Genomic DNA, 23661 nt, shown 5'->3' with positions numbered 1-23661 from the left:
CTACAGTAATCTACATAACGTTTTACAATAACCAGTATCAGTATCTCAGTATATATATTATAAATGCGAAAGTGTTTTTGTTTGTTGGTTTTTTGGTTTATTGGTTTGTTGGTTTGTCCTTCAATCACGTCACAACGGATTGACGTGATTTTTTTTTTTCATTGGTATAGATAAAGACCTGGAGAGTGACATATGCTTTTTATACCGGAAAATCAAAGAGATCCCACGGGGTTTTTAAAACCTAAATCCACGCGTACGAAGTCGCGGACATCAGCTAGTCTATATATATAAAAGGAACAGGTGACTGACTGACTGACTGACTGAATGACTGACTGACTGACTGACTGATCTATCAACGCACAGCTCAAACTACTGGACGGATCGGGCTGAAATTTGGCATGCAGATAGCTATTATGACGTAGGCATCCGCTAAGAAAGGATTTTTGAAAATTCAACCCCTAAGGGGGTGAAATAGGGGTTTCAAATTTGTGTAGTTCACGCGTACGAAGTCGCGGACATCAGCTAGTCTCTATATAATTTCAGCAGATCAATGGCATCGATTCTGATGTTTTTCTCAAAATTTGGGGGGTAACACGGGTAATTCGTTCAAACCAACTCTTTAATTTAGCATCAAGACCGGGAGCCGCAGCAGAAACAGCTATAAATTTTTTTTACAAAAAAAATAAAAACCGACTTCGATACACAAACACTAAAAATTGAAAAATAATTTAATTTATTACCGAATATATTATGTATACAAAAAGTATTATTATGGAACTATAGTAACTCTTGTATACATAATATATTCGGTAATAAATTAAATTATTTTTCAATTTTTAGTATTTGTGTATCGAAGTCGGTTTTTATTTTTTTTGTAAAAAAATTTTATTTCACAATTTTTAGTGGTCCCATGGAATTATGCTATGACTGGTTAAAAATCGACTGTTTACTAAGCTATTACACTGATCGCGAGCAATTTACTCTTATCCGTTGAGGAGTTCCAGTATCTATCTTCGAAGATGTTCATCAGATCTTCACCAAATTTAAATGGGACCAACTTTGAAGTATACCCTTTCAAACAAAAAAAGAATTTTCAAAATCGGTCCAGGCGTCTTCGAGTAATCGGGGAACATACATAAAAAAAAAAAAAAAAAAAAAGATTCCGACGAATTGAGAACCTCCTCCTTTTTTTGAAGTCGGTTAAAAAACGGCAAGTGGCGCAAGTATGCCTCTCTTACCAAGAGTTACATTTTTTCCGTTTGCTGTAGGAGACCCTGTGGCCAGGAAGTCTTGGTGCAAAAAAAAAAAATTACGAGACATTTCACCGCGACTAATAGCCTCATCTGGTGACAGAAGGGCCGGCTCATTTTTTGCGCAACGGATCAGCCTGGTTGTCCAGCGCGGAAATGCAGCCAGTATTATTGGCATCATTCCACGCGACCGGGTATAGCAATTAGATAAGGCTAGCTTTAAGTTTTATTCATATTATTTTATTACTGTTTGCTACATTTGCTGGCACTGTGCGCGGGCCATGTAGGCCACCTTCTGTGCTCGCTGCACCACTTCTGGGCAACGCTTGCGACGCACCATCTTGCAGTCTTGGAAGTAACCCTCGTTTCGCGGGAACCCGTTGCTGCCATCATTGAAGGTTACCAGACCTGAAGCAAACAAATTGATCATTATCATGATCAGTCCATCGCCAGTCTGCTATTCAGCGCAGGTCCACCACACTGGTCTAGTGCGCATTGGCAGACTTCCCACACCTTTAGGAACATTATGGAGAACTCTCGGTCATGCAAGTTTTCTCATGGTGTTTTCCTGCAACGTAAAAGGAATTTTTGACTGATTAAACGCACACACATTTTGTGGTACCATATCAGTAGGTAATCATCAGTACTTTCACCTGTCTTCGTTTTTGCCATCGCTCTGGTTACACCCTGTATAATGTAGGTAGAGTAAAGAAATAAATAATAATTTTCAGAATTTCATCCGAGCAAAGCCTGCATGCACGAAGTTTGCTATAAGAAAAGCTATGAACATTAGTGAGTATTAGTACAGTGGAAACTCGATTAACCGGACTAATTGTTGTCGTTAGGGATTCGGATAATCGAAAATCCGGATAATCGAATGTATGAAGAAAAGCGAGTTTTGTGCATATTTCCGTGAAATATAAATATATCTAGTCAATTTATATTTCAGAGACTGAAATATAAATAGATGATTCTGAAAATTCTTTCACTGATTACATTAGCTACATTATCCTGGAGTGCCTTGATATAGGAAAAACTGACCCAGTCCCCACACACGGCCGCCTCGAAACTCCCCCTCAAACTTCATCCCGTCAGATCGCCAGAATACTCCGTGACCGTGGAACCAGCCTTGCATGAATTCACCTTCATATCTGGAATATAACAAGATTCATCTTACAAACTATATATACTTAGTACGCGACAGGTCGAGATAGGAAATGGGGTATGAGGCGGGGGAACGCCCCGCACACCCGCACGTCACCTGCGCTCGCCTGCACCAGGATAGCACTGGAGATCTACTCGTGTGCTGGAGCTGTGCGGGTGTGCGAGACGTCCCCCCGCCTCATATACGGTGCTTTTAATACCCCGCGGTACTTTTTACCCCGGAAAATCAATGAGTTCCCGGGCGATTATGAAAAACGAAAATCCACGCGGACGTAGTCCCGGCCGTCAGCTAGTAATAAATAAAGTCATTTCATTTGTTCATGAAACATTTACGATATTCATGCTTATAAAGGGTAAAGTGATTCTATGAACTGAACAATCGATATAGAACTTAATAATGTGTCCCATTCACCATGAAGCCACAGGAGCCACAGCACGCTGATTTCTGGAAGAAACCCAGTTGTGTTTCCGACAATTTAGTTTATTAGTATTGGATTGTGTTTAGGTAGTATAACAATAACGTTTTTGCTAGCGTTCTGGTTACACCCTGTATATCTTTTCCCTCACTCTCATATCCTAACACACACACAAGATTCGCAAACCTTTTTAAATGGAAAATAATAAAACAAGTTTTCAGAACATTTTCAACTCGTGAAATGAACTGCCTTTATTTTCCCTTGTTTGCACAACCATGTTTAAATATTTAATTTTCTTTTCGAGTAAACGTCTATCTCGCGCATTCGTGTTAATTAAACTCATGGATTACTTTTACTAATTAACGAATTCCAGGAATGCCAGTCAGTGTATTTAGAAAATTATTCGTCAAAAATTCACAATCTGACTGATCTATCGACGCACAGCTCAAACTACTAGACGGATCGGGCTGAAATTTGGCATGCAGCTATCTATTAAGACGTAGACAACCGCTAAGAAAAGATTTCTGAAAATAGGGTTGTATATTTTTCAAAAATATTTTCTCTAAGGGGGTAAAATATAGGGAAGTCGCAGGAATAAACTACTCAGTTAATATTGTTTTAAAACTTCTTCGTTGTCTCGTTGAAATGGTTAGGTACTTATTCGATGTTTCTGTCAAGAAATACCTATTCTCAATATTAGCCCGAAGTTAGGAAGGTGACGGGGTATTTTACCCCTGTACTTTGGGGAGCACGTACAACTGTCGGTTCTGCGCCTAATTTCTCCACTGTCGTGTCTAAATTGCCATCCCATCGGACATAAGAATAAGGAAACAGACTATAGAGAGTGCACACACTTGTTCTATAATATAACCCGCGCATAAATGGCTAATCACAGTAGAGGTTGACCGCCGCGCCACGTCGATATTAGGTATAGCCTAAAGGACCTTATTTTTTTTTTTTTTTTAATAAGAATATTAGCCATGTTAAATCACTAATATTCCCCTTTCCTCTCTAATTAAGCGTCAGGCTTGTGCTAGGAGTAGGTACGACAACAGTGCAACGGGCGGGGTTTGAACCGTCGACCTTTCGGTTTTCAGTCCACTCCTATACCGGTTGAGCTATTAAGGCTCTAGGCTATTATATTACTAGTTGTCATCCGCGTAGATTAGGGTTTCCCAATTCCCATCTGATATTTGTAACACCTATTAAAATAAAATAGCAATATTTGACGTCAGCCCCCAATTCGGGGGTCGGGGGTTCGGTCCTGGGCACACGCCTTTAACTTTTCGGGCCCACACACTACGACATCGAACGAGTCACAGGGAACCGTTGGATTTAGGGAACGCAAGAGGATAGCGTATGGAAGTCCCTACCTATAAGAGATCTATGTCCAGACGTCTATCGGTTGATAATGATGATGATATATTATGAGGCTATAAATTACGCAAAATCGTGGGAAAAAGCAATTGTATAACCTACTTAGCTCCATCAGGGAACGCCATGACTCCAAGTCCAGAGCACAGGCCAGCCGCCATGGCGCCATCGTATCTCGTCCCATCAGACAGCATGAGGTGTCCCGTCCCGTTCTTCTGGCCCTTGGAGTTCCACTCGCCCACGTACCGAGTACCATCTTCATACTTATAGGCACCAGTTTTGGCCACCACCGTATCTGCTGCTGAAACAAACGAAATTAATTAAAACCGGTCAAGTGCGAGCCGGAGGCACACGAATGGTTCCGTACAAGATCTTGACGACCTCTTGGCGCAGTGGTAAGCGCTGTGGTCTTATTAGTGGGAGATCCCGGGTTCGATTCCTGGCAGGGGTTTGGAATTTTATAATTTCCAAATTTATGGTCTGGTCTGGTGGGAGGCTTCGGCCGTGGCTAGTTACCACCCTACTCGCAAAGCCGTGCTGCCAAGCGATTTAGCGTTCCGGTACGATTGCGTGTAGAAACCAAGGGGGCATGGGTTTATTAAAAACTGCCACACTACTTCCAGGTAAGCCCGCTTCTATCTTAGACAGCATCGTCACTTACCACAAGGTGAGACTGCAGTCAAGGGCTAACTTGTATCTGAATAAAAAAAAAATAGCACTATGTAAGTACTTTTATTTTATGAAAATTTGCATGGCTGCCATTTTGAATTTGTTCCGCTACTACGGACAACTACGGGAATTCGCACACCATTGGCACAAGAGGTGAAGCAGCTCGGAGCGTTCAGGCACCACAGAGGAGCAGCAGTGGGAATCTCAGCTGGTTAGTGATGTCTAGCCCCCAAGGGGGGAAGACGAGCATAAGGGACAAGGAGGAAGAAGAAAATAATTTGTAGGAAGTTATGAAGACGCCCTGGGAAAACGCCAAGAGCAAGTATAGAACTGGCGCCCTCCCGCAATCCGGCCCATATAACCCAGAAATTGGTGGGGCCATGGGAGGTGCAGGGTTGTCCCTGGTTCATAAGATACAGTCCAATGACATCCGGAGTCGGACAGACTGACGGACGGAGAGCGGAGCTTACTACCCGAGTTAGGCGGAGGCGCAGGTCCCGTTGCCAACCTTTAGGTACGGAACCCTAAAAAACGAATGAAAATCCCTAAAGTAGGTACTTTCTGAGGCATATCTACGCTCAAAAAGAATAAAATGGGCGGGCGGAACAGTCGAGCTCAAAATGCAAACAAAAGGTTTTTCATTCTTTGTAAAATCATAAAATGTATAAACGGTATTCCGAACCCGTGGTTAAATTAAACTAGTTGATGATTCAAAAGCATTTGTAAAAGTTAACTTGAATAAAAATAATATATTCTATTCTATTCTAAACAGTAAAGAGCTATAATTTTATTTTTATTAGATTTATATTAAAGTTCACTTTGCTATGTTTATGTCACAGGCGCATATACAACAAGAACCCATAATATAAATATATACAAGGAAAAGGTAGGTAACTGACTGACTGATTGACTGACTGACTGACTGATCTATCAACGCACAGTATTTTTGAAAATTCAACCCCTAAGGAGATAAAATAGGGGTTTGAAATTTGTGTAGTCCACGCGGACGAAGTCGCGAGCATACGCTAGTACATAATATAAGGAAAAGGTAACTGACTGACTGACTGATCTATCAACGCACAGCTCAAACTACTGCACGAATCGGGCTGAAGTTTGGGATGCAGGTAGCTATTATGACGTAGACATCCGCTAAGGAAGGATTTTTGAAAATTCAATCCCGAAGGGGATGAAACAGGAGTTTGAAAATTGTGTAGTCCACGCGGACGAAGTAGTTTGAGCTGTGCGTTGATAGATCAGTCAGTCAGTCAGTCACCTTTTCCTTTTATATATTTAGACTAGCGAACCGCCCCAGCTCCGCACGGATTGCTTATTAGTTACAATTTTCGTAGGGATTTTTTTGAAAATAAAAACATCTTATGTCATCGGGAATAGTGTAGCTTTTTACCGGTGAATGAATATTCAAAATCTGTTCAGTAGTTTCTGTATCGAAGAAAAACTGCCAAGTGCGAGTCGGACTCGTACAAGAAGGGTTCCGTACCATCGTACACGGACAATACTTTTTTTTCAAGGCGGCAATTTTGAAATTTTTAATATTTGTAGTTATAGCGGCATTAGAAATACACATTTTGTAAAATATACATTTTAGGTCTCTACCCATTATGGTTCACGAGATACAGCCCGCTGACAGACAGACGGACGGACGAACGGACAGCGGAGTCTTAGTAATAGGGTCCCGCTGCGGCTGGCACCCTTACCGTACGGTATCTTAAAAACGATTACACAAATGCTTATATAATATTATATCTCGGAAAAATTCGGGGAAAATACGAACCTAAATTGAGAACCCCAACTTTTATGGAATTTCGTTACAAAAACAGGAACTTTTTGTATAACTTTCCAGTTAACGTTCGGTGGGCGTAAAACTTTTTAACTAGGTACATTAAACGTTGTATTTTCTACGTGGAATGTGTAGGGACTAGGGATGCGTAATGAAGGAAGGGTGTGATACCGTCACATATTATAAGTTACCTAATTATTATGTGATATATGTAAATTTTTTTTTTTTTTTTTTTTTTTTTTTATTTATTAGGTAGGTAGTACGCATTGTAAAAAAACCACAGAGGTTTGACCCTCAATGCGTACGTCTGCGCATTACATCATGCCTACTTTTGTCAAAAAAAACAAAATTAGAAATAAGAAAATTAGAATTACTATATTATAATATACTAACTTAATGTTAAAAACAAAGAACATATAATACATATACCTACACATATATGTATATACATACATATATGCATATACACACACATGCAGATACACATATAATTTAACAGGTGACATTATTATTTATGTATTATACGTGCGACTATTATATCGTCACGACAGGAGCCAAGGAGATATCCCCGACGCAACCCGGCATGCTCATAGGTTGCCAAGGAAGTATCCCTTCAGCTTCCGTTTAATATTCGTTCGCGTTACCTTTTCCGCCAGAGAAGAAGGCAGCTGATTTAAAAGGCGAGGTATAATAAAACCCGTAGTTCTTTCACCGTATACATTGTTTGCCCGCGCAAATTTTTTTACTTATAAGTTACCTACCTATTTTATAGTTATTATATTATCACTAGCTGATGCCCAATTGAATTTGAACGCACCTGAAAAAAATTTTTTATTCGCTTCGTTCATATGAGGATTCTAAGATTGAAATCTTAGAATCTTTTGCTGGTTCGGAATTGAATAAAAACTCCAAAATAAAAATAAAATAAAAATAAAAACTTTGCAGCCTTGCATAACAAATACCTAACGATACTATCCTAGTTCATTGAAACAAAGGTGAGCTGTGAAAATGAATCTAATTTATTGGGTATCAAATCCTTTACTTCCCGAACTTGAACAGAGTTAAGGCAGCCTTAGAAATATTAAATTACAACGTTAAAATTGCTTCAAATTGAAAGCTTGCTTGCTTCCTTTTTGAAGTCCTTTAAAATATAAGTAAATTTGTACCCAAAAGATGGAAATTAATCAAACTGAGCCCATTGTGAACACTGTGAATGTACTTATTCGAGTTTCATCCGATTGACGGCCCAAGCGACCAACCTCACTTTATCTACATAGCTGCAGACACAGTGGGAAAGTTTATAAAGGTGCTTGATAATTCATAAAAATTAGCTCTTTTATTTATCTCTACGTAGTCTTTAAATATATAAAAGGAAAAGGTGATTGACTGACTGACTGACTGACTGAATGACTGACTGACTGACTGACTGATCTATCAACGCACAGCTCAAACTACTGGACGGATCGGGCTGAAATTTGGCATGCAGATAGCCATTATGACGTAGGCATCCGCTAAGAAAGGATTTTTGAAAATTCAACCCCTACAGGGGTGAAACAGGGATTTGAAATTTTGTAGTCCACGCGGACGAAGTCGCGAGCATAAGCTAGTAGTAGTATAAAATAAAGTTGCTTCCCGCCGTCTGTCCCTACCCTAATCTACTTTTTTAACCTACGCAACGAATTTTAATGCGATTTTCATGAATAATGAAGGTTTGCGCGTATAGTTTAACAAGTTTATGCCCGCGACTTCGTTCTCGTGGACTACACAAATTTCAAACCTCTATTTTACCCCAACGTGTTCAGAGTTTTAAAAATTCTACCCCCAAGCGAGTCAAATAGGGTGTTAAAGTTTGCATGAAAGTTCGTCATTCAAGATAAACTATATTCAAGTTATACCTCATTTAATTTTCATTTCATTTATTTATTTTGCTCAGATATGGTAGGTACCTACATCAGACAGAACATTATAGAGATCTCTCAAGCATGCAGGTTTCCTTACGATATTTTCTTTCACCATGGCATGATTATGGCAAATAATCATCATCATCATCAATCCATCACGGGCTCACTACTGAGCACTGGTCTCCTATCAGAAGGAAAATAATTCAGGCCATAGTCCACTACGCTGGCCATGTGGATTGGCAGACTTCATACACTTTTGAGAACACTGTGATCACTAGGACAAAATATGGCATTGTAAATATGTACCTACCTAGAGGAATTTTAATATTGTACTATTACTAGTACTTACGCTTTTAATTTCAACAGCTCTCAAAAATGTTCCACAATCTCCCAGACTATTAGCGCAACTGACCTTAATTTGATAGGAAAACCGTAAATTTCTGGCAATGTCAGTTTAAAAGTATTGTAAAAGAAAATTTCACTGAACAAATTAGAAAGGATTCGAGATTTTCCTCACGATTTTCTTTGCGGAAAAGAATTTTCCTTGTTTTCCCTTCTTATTTTAGGGTAAACCTAATACATCCAATTTCGGTAATAGCGAAAAATAATGACATAAAGGGCAACAGTTATATCGGCTCCTCGGGTATGACTTATTATAATTTCCCCTATTATTGTTTTTCTTCGGATTCATTTTATATTAGACTAGCTGATGCCCGCGACATCATCCGCGTGGATTCATATCTCTCTCTCTCTCTCTCTCGGGAACTCTTTGATTTTTCGGGATAAAAAGTAGCCTAGGTATGTGTTATATCCAGTGTATAATCTATCTCCATTCCAAATTTCATCCAAATCCGCTCAGCCGTTTTTGCGTGATTGAGTAACAAACATCCAAACATCCATACTTTCACATTTAGGATATTAGGATTTCTAGTAACCGGTTCCTCAAGCACATCAGTTGCATGGTTTCAAAATATATAACGTATCTATAAGTAGAATTTATGTGTTTATACATATTGATGATACCCGCGACTTCATCAGCATGGGTTTAGATTTTTGAAATTCCATGGCAAATATTTAATTTTGTGGGATAAAAAATTAACCAGTCACTTTCCACATCGATAACAGTATATCCAAGCAAAAAAAACATTTTTATACCTCAGGGGATTAAATTGGGGATAGTTTGTATGAAAATTCGTCATTCTTTAAATATCTATGAAAACTGGTATTTAATTGGTCTTGCAATCAATAATAAAATAATAATTTCTGTCGTTCAGGATTTCTAGAAATCAGTTATATGATATATCGTATTATATTTCCGTTTGTATTGTGGTCCGTTATTTTTCAAGTTATCTATGGAAATTGGTATTTGTCCTTTCGGAAAAAATTAAAAAGTTGTATGGAATTTCTTCCTGCTGTCCTACTTTTAAAATTTCCACTCGAGCGAATCCGGGGTGGGTCAGCTAGTTTAGAATAGTTCACGAGAGGAAGATCTATGTCCAGCAGTGGACGCAAACAGGCGCGGGTCACACCCTAGCTAGTTGATAAAATTTCGAGATCCAACTCTGCTGGGCAGTCGAAATTCCTGTGCTTGAAGATCAAAGTCTTCGAACCATTCATGTTGCCAGTGATGACATATGGATCCGAGACATGCTCGCTAACTCTGGCCTCATAAAATTTTCAGAGTCATTTAGCGGGCGATGGAGAGAGATATGGAGAGAGGCTTGGAGTTTCTCTACGTGATCATATCAGAAATGAGGAGATCCGTAGGAGAACTGGAGTAACCGATACAGCTCAACTGGTGGTGAAGCTGAATGGGCAGGGCAGGGCAAAAATTGACAGACATATTGTGGTCCCAAGATCCTAAAATGGCGATCTCGCACCGAGATGAACAGACGGGTCGCAAGGAGCAGTTGGATTCAGGCGGCGCAAGACCGTGGCGACTGGCGTGTGCAGGAATTCCCTACATGAGACCTATGTCCAACAGTGGATACGTCTATAAGTTGATAATAATGATTATGATGATGAATAGCTTCATTAATCTAAATATATAAAAGGAAAAGGTGACTGACTGCCTGACTGACTGACTGACTGACTGACTGACTGACTGACTGACTGACTGACTGACTGACTGATTGATCTATCAACGCACAGCTCAAACTATTATACGGATCGGGCTGAAATTTGGCATGTAGATAGCTATTATGACGTAGGCATCCGCTAAGAAATGATTTTTGAAAATTCAACCCCTAAGGGGGTGAAATAGGGGTTTGAAATTTGTGTAGTCCACGCGGACGAAGTCGCGAGCATAAGCTAGTTAATGATAATTAGAATAATTACAATCTCTCTCTCTCTCTCTCTCTCTCCGGTTGTTCCTTCATTGCTGAAGATCGTGGTCCTGGCAACCTGCCCTCGAATGGATTATCTGTTTCCATCGGCTTCTGTCGGTGGCTATTTTCGCAATGTGATAAAATCCACACCTGCTGGACTCCTTTAGCTGGTCGGCCCCACCTAGTTGGTGAGCGGCCTCTCGCTCTTTTGCCCTCAGTGTTGCCCGTCACTATGAGCTTTTCTAAGCTGTCATCCCCCCGCCGTATGATGTGGCCGAAATATGAGAGCAATCGTTGGTAACATATGGAGGAGAGTCGAGCAGTGATTCCGAGTTGCGAAAGGATAGACACGTTTGTGCGCTTGGCAGTCCGCGGATTCCGTAGCATCCGCCTCCAGCACCACAAAATTACAATATTACAATATTATGAACTATTTTGTTTGCTTACCTTCCGCCATATCGATATCGCCAGCTTGACCGAAGGCAGGCCAGACACTGAAAGGTTTCGTTTCGGCCGGCAAAGTAATCTAATTACCTTAATGCGTCGGTGGATCTAACACGTTATTCTTCAGCTACAATAGCTCAGTGGTTATTTTTGGAAAGAAAACTTCTTTAATACCTAAAAATAGACAAACACGTACCTACATATTCTATAGGTTAAAGGTATGATTCTGAACCACGCTGCACGCAGCAGCGCTGCCGCAACAGTGCTGTCACCAGCTGTCACAGTCCTGTCGCGGCACTACTGGTCCCCATACAATCTCTATAAGCTAAATGACATTACATTCCGAGCTAGGCAGCAATGTCACGGCAGCAATGTAGCGGAACATTGTAGTGACTGACTGACTGACTGACTGACTGACTGACTGACTGACTGACTGATCTATCAACGCACAGCTCAAACTACTGGACGGATCGGGCTGAAATTTGGCATGCAGATAACTATTATGACGTAGGCATCCGCTAAGAAAGCATTTTCGAAAATTCAATCCCTAAGGGGGTGAAATAGGAGTTTGAAATTTGTGTAGTCCACGCGGAAGAAGTCGCGAGCATAAGCTAGTGTCATATAAGCTTATAGAGATTGTATGGGAACCAGTAGTGCCACGACAGGACTGTGACAGCTGGTGACAGCACTGTTGCGGCAGCGCTGCTGAGTGCAGCGTGGTTCGGAATCATACCTTAAGCTAGCATGATAATGACCTAAGAGCCCGTGCGTGCCAGACTTCCTTATTTTATAAAAGCTGAAAGTTTCTCTGCGTATTGTCCCCAAACACTGGGAGGAACGTTTGTTTGGATGTTTCTTTGGATCATGGTGGCTTTGGGAGATAACAGGTAATAAAGGCGTAAAAGCTGTGATAGCGTAGTGGTTAGAACGTCCGCCTTCTAATCGGAGGTCGGGGGTTCGATCCCGGGCACGCACCTCTAACTTTTCGGAGTTATGTGCGTTTTAATTAATTAAATATCACTTGCTTTAGCGGTGAAGGAAAACATCGAGAGGAAACCTGCATGCCTGAGAGTTCTCCATATTGTTCTCAAAGGTGTGTGAAGTCTACCAATCCGCACATGGCCAGCGTGCTAGACTATCGCCAAACCCCTTCTCACGCTGAGAGGAGACCCGTGCTCTGTAGTGAGCCGGCGGTGGGTTGATCATGATGATGATGAAAGGCGTAAAAAATCTTACGTCAAAGTATAAAGTGTAATTTTTTTTATATTTTCTTCTAAATAGTACCTACCTATTAGAAATCACGTCATACATTGCCACACACTTAGTGTGGTGGCAACTCCCTGAAAAGTTTGATAACTTATTAACATTTAAACGTCTGGACGGAGGGACGGACGGACGGACAGACATCAGACATTCATGGTTCTAGGTAAACGGGAAGTATCCTATAAGTTTTGATTCCTTTGTCGGGTTTCAGCAGATACTATATCTAGAGCAAAAACAGGTTTCCTTTTTTCTTTGTAGATACGGAACCCTGAAATGGAGAAATTCCACTGCAGTTCTATGTCATGTAATAAGGATACGCTGAGCTGAGGCTATTAGCCCACAATTACGGGTGGACGATAATTGTTTTCGCTGTACGTCTGTGCGTCATTCTTATTTACCGTTGATTCTAGATCTAGAATCCATTTTAGCGTTTAAACTATCGTGAGTGATTTCCATTATATATTTCTACGGCTATACTCACGTATCCAGTCGACGTTTGCCCGACTAGTCAGTCTAACCCGACGCGTGCGCGAACTGATAAGGACCCCGGATGGGTTCGAAACTAGTCGGGCTAACGTCGACTGGATACGTGAGTAGAAATATATCCATACATTAGTATGGATTATAAATGCGAAAGTGTGTCTGTCTGTCTGTCTGTCTGCTAGCTTTTCACGGCTCAACCGTTCCACCGATTTTGACGGAATTTGGTACAGAGGTAGCTTGCAACCCGGGAAACGACATAGGCTACTTTTTATCCCGGAAAATTTAAGAGTCCCCACAGGATTTTTAAGAACCTAAATCCACGTGTGCGAAGTCGCGGGCATCAGCTAGTAATATATAATCTAGAATCTAGTTGCAAGAAAGGCGGGAACAAACCATAGGACGCCTCTGTAAGCAGCGGCTGACATCCAAGGCTGATATCCAAGGCACAGCCGTTTGGGAAGCGGGTTGCGTGATATATCTAGGGCTGAGATCTAATATAGAGCGCACTTTGATTTTCCTAGAACGAGCCTAAAACACACATTTATGTGAGAGATAAATAGATCTAGATCTGTCTCGTTTTAATTCTGTCTTAAGTCTAAGCATAGTCAGATCTCATAAATCTCACCCTAAAGACGCCCAAACGCTCAAGGTTACGTCCGCGACTGTTGACATGACTTATATTGTCCGATAGTTTGCACAGTTTCAGTGTAGGAACATACTAGGTATGCGACAAGGATCCTTTGGGCGCGTGGCCAAAATCGGAACTAACGCCGCCATGTCTGTCTGTCTGTCTGTCCGTCCGTCCTTCCGTCCGTCGATCCGTCCGTCCGTCCATCTGTCTGTCTGCTAGCTTGTCACGGCCCAACAGCTGATTTTGATGAAATGTGGTACAGAGTTAGTTTACATCCCGGGGGTTTACATAGCAAAAAAAAATATAGCACTTTAAAACATCATATTTTACAAACGGAGCTAGAAATCGAAAAATGATGTTCCCACACTCACAGTATTTTTTAAAGACCTATTCAACGATACCCCACACTATGGGGTAGACGAGAAAAAGAAATCATCCCCACTTTACATGTAGGGGAGCTATACCCTAAAAAAATATTTATCATAATTTTAATTCACCACTTTGTCGGCGTGATTAATATTTATACCTATGCCAAATTACAGATTTCTAGCACTAATAGTCTCTGAGATTAACCGAGGACGGACGGACATGGCGAAACTATAAGGGTTCCTTGTTTACTACAGAACCCTAAAAACTGAATGAAAGCTGTTGAAACTTTACTGTAATTGTATCGTTTTGATTGAAATCACTAACTTTGGACTCTCTTACAGTTTTAGCACAGTTTTAGGCCGTTTTGCTTGGAAATGAGTCGGATTTGTATTCATTGGGCCAAAAACAACTGGCTAAATAAAAGAAGAAAAAAGTATTTTGATCACAAGTGGAACCACACCGTTTTGTTCGCCAGCTTCTCAATTACGTAGCAGTTAATTACATCCATCAATAATTCCGTAAGAACTTGTTAGATGTTGTCTATGGGTTAGAATATCCTGTCATTGATTTCGTTTAAGGGATTTCGGGCTTGGATGTCAGATTAAACATTAACCAAATCCTTACTTCAGAGAACGTGTCAGGCCTCAATCTGCTGCAAAGCTATCATCAGTAATCCTCACTATGTACTAATACTTGAGGATTCCCGCGACTTCGTCCGCGTCAATTTAGGCTTTTTAATAATCCCCTGGGAACTCTTTAATGTTCCGGGATAAAAAGTAGCCTATGCCACTCTCCAGGTTTTTGACTATACCCATGCAAAAAATCACGTTGATCCGTTGCTCCGTTGGGGCGTGATTGAAGGACAAACCAACAAACAAACACACTTTCGCTTTTATAATAAGTGACTTGTGCTATAAGACCTACCTACCTGCCAAATTTCATGTTTCTAGGTCAACGGGAAGTACCCTATTGGTTTTGTCGACAGACACGACGGACAGACAGACCTAATAAGGGTTCGTTTTTTCCTTTTGAGGTACGGAACCCTAAAAACGAACTAAAAAAAGCAAATGTCGACCACATACAGTGCGACAAGGCTACCTTGGCGCGTGGCGAAAATCGGAACTAACGTTGCCTTCAAGTGCCCCCTTTGTTCTTGTTTGAATATTCTAAGCCTTTGTTCACCAACATCGCCCCCCTGTCCATGTCATTCAAGTGCCAAGAGAGCCTTTTCACACTGTAAGAATGGCGGCTGACTATTCTACCACAGAACAGTGAGAAACTGTTAAAACACAATTTCTCACTGTTCAGTAGTAGAACGGTGAAAGAGGAACAAAGTTGTGAAATTCCTGAAGTAATGAGGACGTGATAGCCTAGTGGTTAGGACGTCCGCCTTCAAATCGGAGGTCGGGGGTTCGATCCCGGGCACGCACCTCTAACTTTTCGGAGTTATGTGCGTTTTAATTAATTAAATATCATTTGCTTCAACGGTGAAGCGAAACATCGTGAGGAAACCTGCATGCCTGAGAGTTCTCCATAATGTTCTCAAAGGTGTGTGAAGTCTACCAATCCGCACATGGCTAGCGTGGTAGACTATGGCCAAAAATCCTTCTCTCTGAGAGGAGATCCGCGCTCTGTAGTGAGCCGGTGATGGGTTGATCATGATGATGATGATGAATGAGGACGTAAAGAAGCCAAAAGCTTATCTGAAAACGTGCGTCATTCTATACGACACATACCTAATAGCGAAACCATAGCGAAACGCAATCAAAACAAGGTGGTAGCTGTCAAACAAAAAGACCATTTGTCTATGTCTAAGCTAAATGAATCGACAATGCAAGGCCCTGAACTTGTGTTAGCAAAGAACGGTGCATTTCGCGCCGGGACTTGACGGCGGGAAGCGCTTGATTGGCCTCTGCCAACTCCATTGACTTATATATTACTAGCGACCCGCCCCGGCTTCGCATGGGTGCAATGTAGACACTAATGTGGTGTCATTGAGGTGTCATTGCCTCGGAAACTCTCAAATGAGAGGATTTTTTTCCGACCTAATTCACATTATTTCAATTTCTCTAGGGATCTCTAATTTTTGAGAGTTAAACTTTAGCTATAAACCTTCCTCGTGAATCACTCCATCTATTGGTGAAAACTACATTAAAATCCGTTGCGTAGTTTAAAAGATCTACCCGTTCATACATACAGACAGCGGGAAGCGACTTTATTTTATACTATATAAAGATTCGTATCGACAGAGCCATTGCTGCATTGAACAAACAAAATGGCACCGACTCATTGGTGCTTTAGCACCAATGCAACCTCAGTGACGTCTGTAAGTATTTCAAACGGGTCGTTCATTTACAGTATCTAAGAGGTGGCGCTGATTTATTTGGTTCCAAAACCGTAAAAAATTTTGTTCGCTTGGGCATATCTTGTCATTTATATCGATGGCCAACTCATAAATGCTTGGCATTCTGGCGCAGGACTACAAATACTTTTTATACATGGCATAATATTGTATATCAAATCTTTGAAAAGAGCAACCGCCGAGTTTCTCGCTGGTTCTTCTCGGTAGGAAAGGCATTCCGAACCAGTGGTAGATGCAGCTGACGATTCAGAATTACTTGTAAAAGTTTAATTGAGTAAAATATTTTTTATTTTATTTTATTCAGCGCAAGCAAAGCTATCACTGATCATGATCAACCTATCGCTGGCTCACTACTGAGAACGTCTCTCCTCTCAAAATGAGAAAGTTTTGGCTATAGTGTACCACGCTGGTCAAGTGTAGATTGGCCGTCTTCATACACTATTGAGCCGATATTTCTGATTATATTTTAAAATTATTTAGAGAAGTGTAGTTAAAACACTATAGCTGTCAACACATAATTAATTGAAGACTCGCATTTTAAAATAAAGAATGCAAATACAGTAAGTATAGGTATTGCTTTTTTTTCAAAAAAATATAGCCAGTGTCATTCCGCACTCGGGATGATAAACGATATTTATTCTAATGCATCCAAATCTGTTCAGAAGAAAATCCTTTAGAAGTTAAGGTGGAGTAAAGAAACTCACATACATGAAAACATCAGATACTGCCCTTCTCTTACAGTCATGTCATGATCAACTCATCACCGGCTCACTACAGAGCACGGGTCTCCTCTCGGAGTGAGAAGGATTTTGGCCATAGTCTACCACGCTGGCCATATGCGGATTGGTAGACTTCACACACATTTGAGAACATTATGGAGAACTCTCAGGCATGCAGGTTTCCTCATGATGTTTCCCTTCACCGTTAAAGCAAGTGATATTTAATTAATTAAAACGCACATAACTCCGAAAAGTTAGAGGTAGGTGCCCGGGATCGAACCCCCGACATCCGATTAGAAGGCGGACGTCCTAACCACTAGGCTATCATAGCTCTCTCTCTTACAGTACGTGGCAGAAAATAATGTACATCGGCTTTTAGAATAACATTTCGACTTTTTAAAGCATTGTCTCTGTCACTTATACCTATCTGACGTTTTGTCGGTCTCAACGACAGAGCCAATGCCCTACAAATCCGCTATCTCCTTTTACACGTCTACATTATTTTCTGCATACCTACTTACTGTATTTTGCCGTAGTCGCGAAAAGGGCGTTTGCGGAAATTTGAAATAAAATGATCGAATTGAATGTTATACAAACAAGGCTGGTGAATGTTACCAAGATGGCATGCCTGATGCGGGTGGCGATCGATCCGTACCAAGGGCGCACCGCATTGAAGTCATTGATAAACTCTGAAACTGAACAGGTGCGGTCACCTTTACAAGTATTAAATGAATGTTATACAAACAAGGCTGGTGAATGTTATAAAGATGGCATGCCTGATGCGGGTGGCGATCGATCCGTACCAAGGGCGCACCGCATTGAAGTCATTGATGTTAGAAATCATGTTATAAATATTAAAATTTGTAGAGTTAAATACTATGGCCATAATTAATAGAGCGCATTAAATATAATATGAAGGAAACATTTGATTGAATGTAGAATATTGCAACCTAAACCTTATGTGATTCATTCAATCAAATGTTGTTGACAATACACATCCCTAAATTGCATATCTATTTAAAGTAACTTACTTACTAAGTTTGCTAATCGTTAAAATTACTACAATTATTTATCAAAGTAGTATTACATATATTTGTTTGTTAACATAATAATGACTTTAATTAAGATACGTTGAAAACGAATCTTAAGGAATGAACGAAGGTAACTTCACGTCATTTCGATTAATGTCTGAGTTCATTCATGATAAACGATATAAAAAGCCGTGTGGCCGAATAGGCAAGTAGTTCTGTAATGAAAACCGACAAATAAACTTGTGAAATCGTCTTCGAGTTATTTTTCCTTCGTGGTCTCCTTACATCAGAAGCAGGGATCGATCGGCTGAACGCAGGTAATAAGTGATTTATTTTATTGTGTGAATAAGTCTAAAGCGATTTGAAAATTGAGATGTTTTTTTTTTTGTGTTTTAAACCTGTTCATTAATATCCATTTATGGAGTTAATTATGGAAGTACCCACCACCTTCAAAAGATAATTTACGAAAAGGATAAAGGAACAAAATGAAACTTTGCTGAGATAGGAGTGATTTTTTTAATCTACCCGTATTTCATCGAGTTCCATGTTTTGATCTTTCCGTGTTACTAACGTCTCTAACCGATCTACGTAGCTAACCGATTTTGAAACTATAAATAATTAAGTATGTTAAAATCTAACGCAATAACATCTATTTCTAAGTAATGTGTGTTTTTCATCTACCCGCATTACATTGATTTACATGGTCAAAATGTTCAATTCGTCCTTTTTTTTCGTTCTTTCATATCGAGGACGATGATGTGCCGCAAGCCTCAGCCTGGAAGTGCGGCCAGAGACGCAGCCGCCGGTGTGACCGGAGTACAGCCGTGAACACGGCTGGCAACGCGGCCAGAAGCGCGGCCTCCACGCCGCGATGCGACTGGGAGCGCAGCCGGCAGGACAGCTGGGCGGTGCAGCCGGGAGCGCAAACGTCGGCGCGGCCAGAAGCGCGATCGCTGGTGCGGCCTGGAGCGCGACCGTTGACGCGGCCGCTGGCACGGCCAGGAGCGCGGCCGGGAGCACGGCCGTCGGCGCGGCCAGAAGTGCGGCCGCCGGCGCGGCCGGGAGCTCGGCCGCCGGTGCAGCCGGGAGCGCGGCCGTCGGTGCGGCTGGGAGCGCGGCCGGGAGCACGGCCGTTGGCGCAGCCGGGAGTGCGGCCGGGAGCGCGGCCGTCGGTGCGGCCGGGAGTGCGGCCGTCGGCGCGGCTGGGAGCGCGGCCGCCGGTGCAGCTGGGAGCGCGGCCGGGAGCACGGCCGTTGGCGCAGCCGGGAGTGCGGCCGGGAGCGCGGCCGTCGGCGCGGCTGGGAGCGCGGCCGTCGATGCGGCTGGGAGCGCGGCCGGGAGCACGGACGTTGGCGCAGCCGGGAGTGCGGCCGGGAGCGCGGCCGTCGGTGCGGCCGTCGGCGCGGCTGGGAGCGCGGCCGCCGGTGCAGCCGGGAGCGCGGCCGTCGGTACGGCCGGGAGTGCGGCCGTTGGCGCGGCCGGGAGAGCGGCCGTCGGTACGGCCGGGAGTGCGGCCGTCGGCGCGGCCGGGTGCGCGGCCGTTGGTACGGCCGGGAGTGCGGCCGTCGGCGCGGCCGTTGGCGCGGCCGGGAGCGCGGCCGTTGGTATGGCCGTGGGCGCGGCCGGAAGCGCAGCCGCCGGTGCGGCCGGGGACGCGACCGTCAGGCGCGGCTGAGAGCGCGGCCGTCGGCGCGGCTGAGAGCGCGGCCGTCGGCGCGGCTGAGAGCGCGGCCGTCGGCGCGGCTGAGAGCGCGGCCGTCGGCGTGGCTGAGCGCGCGGCCGTCGGCGCGGCCGAGAGCTCGGCCGCCGCGGTGCGGCTGGTAGTCCAACCAGAGCAACCGAGGGAAGCAGAAAAATCTGCTAATTCAAATGGTGATAATTGTGCATCGATGTAAACATGTTAATATGAGTTATATAGATTTCATGAGGCTCATGAGTTTTGTAGATTTATCAATGATCAATCTCCAAAACTGCATTATGATGAAAATAAAATAATCTCTAAATTTGATTCAACAACAAAAGTTAATGAGTGCACTAAATTATATACCACTTTTGCATTCCCGACTCAGATCATGTTAAAAAAAAATAGTACATGCTAATTACAATCGATTAATCGCAAAACCTTAAGGGCTTGTGTGGATATTGTAGATTTGCTTGAGTTTTCGAAAGACATGGGTAGGGACTAGGGAACATAACAGTGGAAGTACCCATAACCCAATGCATAGACTCAGAACTCTCACTCGATGATATTTTATGACACCCGATAATTTGTTTTAGTTTAGTTGAGTCTCAGAGAACAATATTATTTAAAGCACTGTCTTTTTTTTAAAGATTTTGATGAAGGGATTAATAAATTAGAGAAATCTTTCACTTATTGGATTATGCCATATTAACTTTAAATGAAAAAAAAATGACATTTCTATTTTTTTTTTATATATAAATAAGTAATCTATGAAAAATCTTGAACTAGTACACTCATTAACCAAATTCAATGAATCAATGAATAATAGTACAGATAGTGAAGAGAATAAATAATTATAATAATATCAACATTATTATCATTATTAAATGTAGTAAAGACCTAACGGAAAAATCAAGGGATCAAAGGATATTCCAAGCATAAAGTTAAGGGCATGTCAAATGAACTTCCAGGCATGAACCGAGGGCATGTCCGAAGAAGTTCCAGGCATTAAATTAAGGGCGTGTCTGAAGGAACTTCCAGCATGAAATGAGGGTATGTCTGAAGAAGTTCTAGACACGAAATTAAGGGCATGTCTGAAGAAAATTTCAGGCATAGAATTAAGGGCGTGTCTGAAAGAACTTCCAGCATAAAATGAGGGTATGTCTGAAGAAGTTCTAGACACGAAATTAAGGGCATGTCTAAAGAAAATTTCAGGCATAGAATTAGGGATGCTTAAAGAAAATGTTAAGCATTATTTGAAAATTGAATGATATGAGTAGCAGGGAGCTGCTGGATTCAGGCGGCACAAGACTATGGAAGTTCCTACGAGAGATTTAAAAAAATAAAAAATGTATACAAGATAGATAGATAGAATTGGTAAATATGTATGAGAATTTTATTTTCTCTGTGATTTTATTTAAATCAGTGTAATTTTAATTAATGCTTCAGATTATGATAAATTAAATTATTGATTTTTTGCGACACAAGTTCTCAAGATCTAATTATGTTTCGTTACTCAAATACTAAAGTTATTACTTTATTCATGTATCAATCCATTCTCATTTGATTATTGTAATTCTGATTTAATTGTTACAGTTTCACGATTATTTTAATCCTGCTTTAAATGTATAAAATAATATTAAGGAAGCTAAAAATCTTGAGTAAGATTAAGATGAATTAAAATCTTAGTAATATTAGTTAAATAGATCTTAAATAATCTCAAGGATTTTATATTTAGTTCAGTTAGTTGGTAATAAAACATTTAGCTAGTATAATAAGCTTCCAGAAGACATATTGGAGGTGTCTCTCAACAATGTTCAAAGTCTTCATAAAACGGAAACTTATTAAAAAAAAAAAATCTATTACAATAATACCTAAAGTACTATTTGAATGATAAGAAAGCTTGGTTGGGAATGAGTTGCTTAACAGCTTTGTGTTAGTTCTAGGTGATTTTGTAAAGTGGTGATAATAAAAAGAATACCCGGCTGAGTTTGTTGTGGGCTCTTCTCTTCTCTTCTTTTTGTTTTAAGTACGTATTAATTATCACCACTATATCATTTTACCAATTCTGGATAAACAATTTGAGTTTGAGTTTGAGGTAGTCAGGGTGTAGTCTCATGAAAGCAAAAGCACAGTGGACATAAGTACATTATGTGAAAATAGAAGGAAATTCTACTTAAATTTTAAATTCTTTACCACGCTCTTCTCACTTAATTCAAAGGTGCTGAAATAATGTCAATTATAGTTAATTATCTACTTATGCAATTAAAAGTTTGAGGACAAACTATGATTATCAGAATGGCCGAAATGTTAGAAATCATGTTATAAATATTAAAATTTGTAGAGTTAAATACTATGGCCATAATTAATAGAGCGCATTAAATATAATATGAAGGAAACATTTGATTGAATGTAGAATATTGCAACCTAAACCTTATGTGATTCATTCAATCAAATGTTGTTGACAATACACATCCCTAAATTGCATATCTATTTAAAGTAACTTACTTACTAAGTTTGCTAATCGTTAAAATTACTACAATTATTTATCAAAGTAGTATTACATATATTTGTTTGTTAACATAATAATGACTTTAATTAAGATACGTTGAAAACGAATCTTAAGGAATGAACGAAGGTAACTTCACGTCATTTCGATTAATGTCTGAGTTCATTCATGATAAACGATATAAAAAGCCGTGTGGCCGAATAGGCAAGTAGTTCTGTAATGAAAACCGACAAATAAACTTGTGAAATCGTCTTCGAGTTATTTTTCCTTCGTGGTCTCCTTACATTGATAAACTCTGAAACTGAACAGGTGCGGTAACCTTTACAAGTATTAAATGAATGTTATACAAACAAAGCTGGTGAATGTTACCAAGATAGCATGCCTGATGCAGGTGGCGATCGATCCGTACCAAGAGCGCACCGAATTGAAGTCATTGATAATCTCTGAAACTGAACAGGTGCGGTAACCCTTAAAAGTATTAAATAAATGTTATATAAACACGGCTGGTGAATGTAGCCAAGATGACATGCTTGATGCGGGTGGCGATCTATACGAAGGTACCAAGGGCGCACCGCATTGAAGTCATTGACTAACTCTGAATGTGAACAGGTGCGATAATTATTACCCTTACTAAATTCAAACTATTTTATTATAATTTTTGAAGCGAAACTTCTTCCGTTAAGAAACTTCGTAAACAAGTGATAATAATTAAAAAACACAAGTTTGTTTAATTAATCACTATTCATTAATTATTATAATTACTTAAAGGCAACAGATTACTGATGTGCAATCAACTATAACTTATATGGTGGTCACTAACTTTAATCGCAATCTTTCTTTAATTGCCTGATAAGCAAGAGACAAAATTCATTAAAAACCGGTCAAGTGCAAGTCGGACTTGCTCACAAAAGGTTCCGTACTTACTACATATCGTATAAAAATAACACCTTTACAATTAATATTATAGTAATCATAAATTTACAGTTTTCAGATTTTTTCCTTTACTTGTATAGACCTGCCAACTTTCATGATTCTAGGACAATGGGAACCCTTTAGGGTTGGATTTCCTTGATGGGTTTTGACTCTTGATAGACCTGTAAGGGTTCCTTTTTTTCTCTATTGATACGGAACCCTAAAAAAGAAACATTACAAATTAATCTTTCATTGTGTTTGTTGTCTGCAAATAATTTAATCTTTGTCCTGACCTTGGTGCCTACCATGTTTACAGTGTAACTTTGTGATTGGCACTTGAATTCGCATGAAAATACCA

At 40.8% G+C, this 23661-nt stretch overlaps 1 protein-coding gene across 2 annotated transcripts; it reads right to left on the bottom strand.

Moving 5' to 3' along the window:
• Positions 1-1468: 1468 nt before the first annotated feature.
• On the bottom strand, positions 1469-11471 carry rtp (MORN repeat-containing protein retinophilin). 2 transcript variants are annotated; one of them, XM_034969464.2, is made up of 4 exons: positions 11347-11471; positions 4310-4502; positions 2292-2401; positions 1469-1658 (listed from the first exon to the last, which is right to left on the bottom strand). In XM_034969464.2, exons 1-4 carry the CDS (start codon positions 11354-11356, stop codon positions 1504-1506), a joined length of 468 nt encoding a protein of 155 aa, XP_034825355.1. In that variant the 5' UTR covers positions 11357-11471; the 3' UTR covers positions 1469-1503. The 2 variants fall into 2 exon arrangements, with proteins under 2 accessions (XP_034825355.1, XP_034825354.1); XM_034969463.2 differs by having other exon boundaries at positions 4310-4505; positions 11347-11407.
• Between the last annotated feature and the right edge of the window lie 12190 nt (positions 11472-23661).

Source organism: Maniola hyperantus, chromosome 6 (genome assembly GCF_902806685.2).
Source record: "Maniola hyperantus chromosome 6, iAphHyp1.2, whole genome shotgun sequence".
Classification (NCBI taxonomy): domain Eukaryota; kingdom Metazoa; phylum Arthropoda; class Insecta; order Lepidoptera; family Nymphalidae; genus Maniola; species Maniola hyperantus.
The sequence above is the reverse complement of the archived record's forward strand: the minus strand, read 5'-3'. Positions and strand labels throughout refer to the sequence as shown.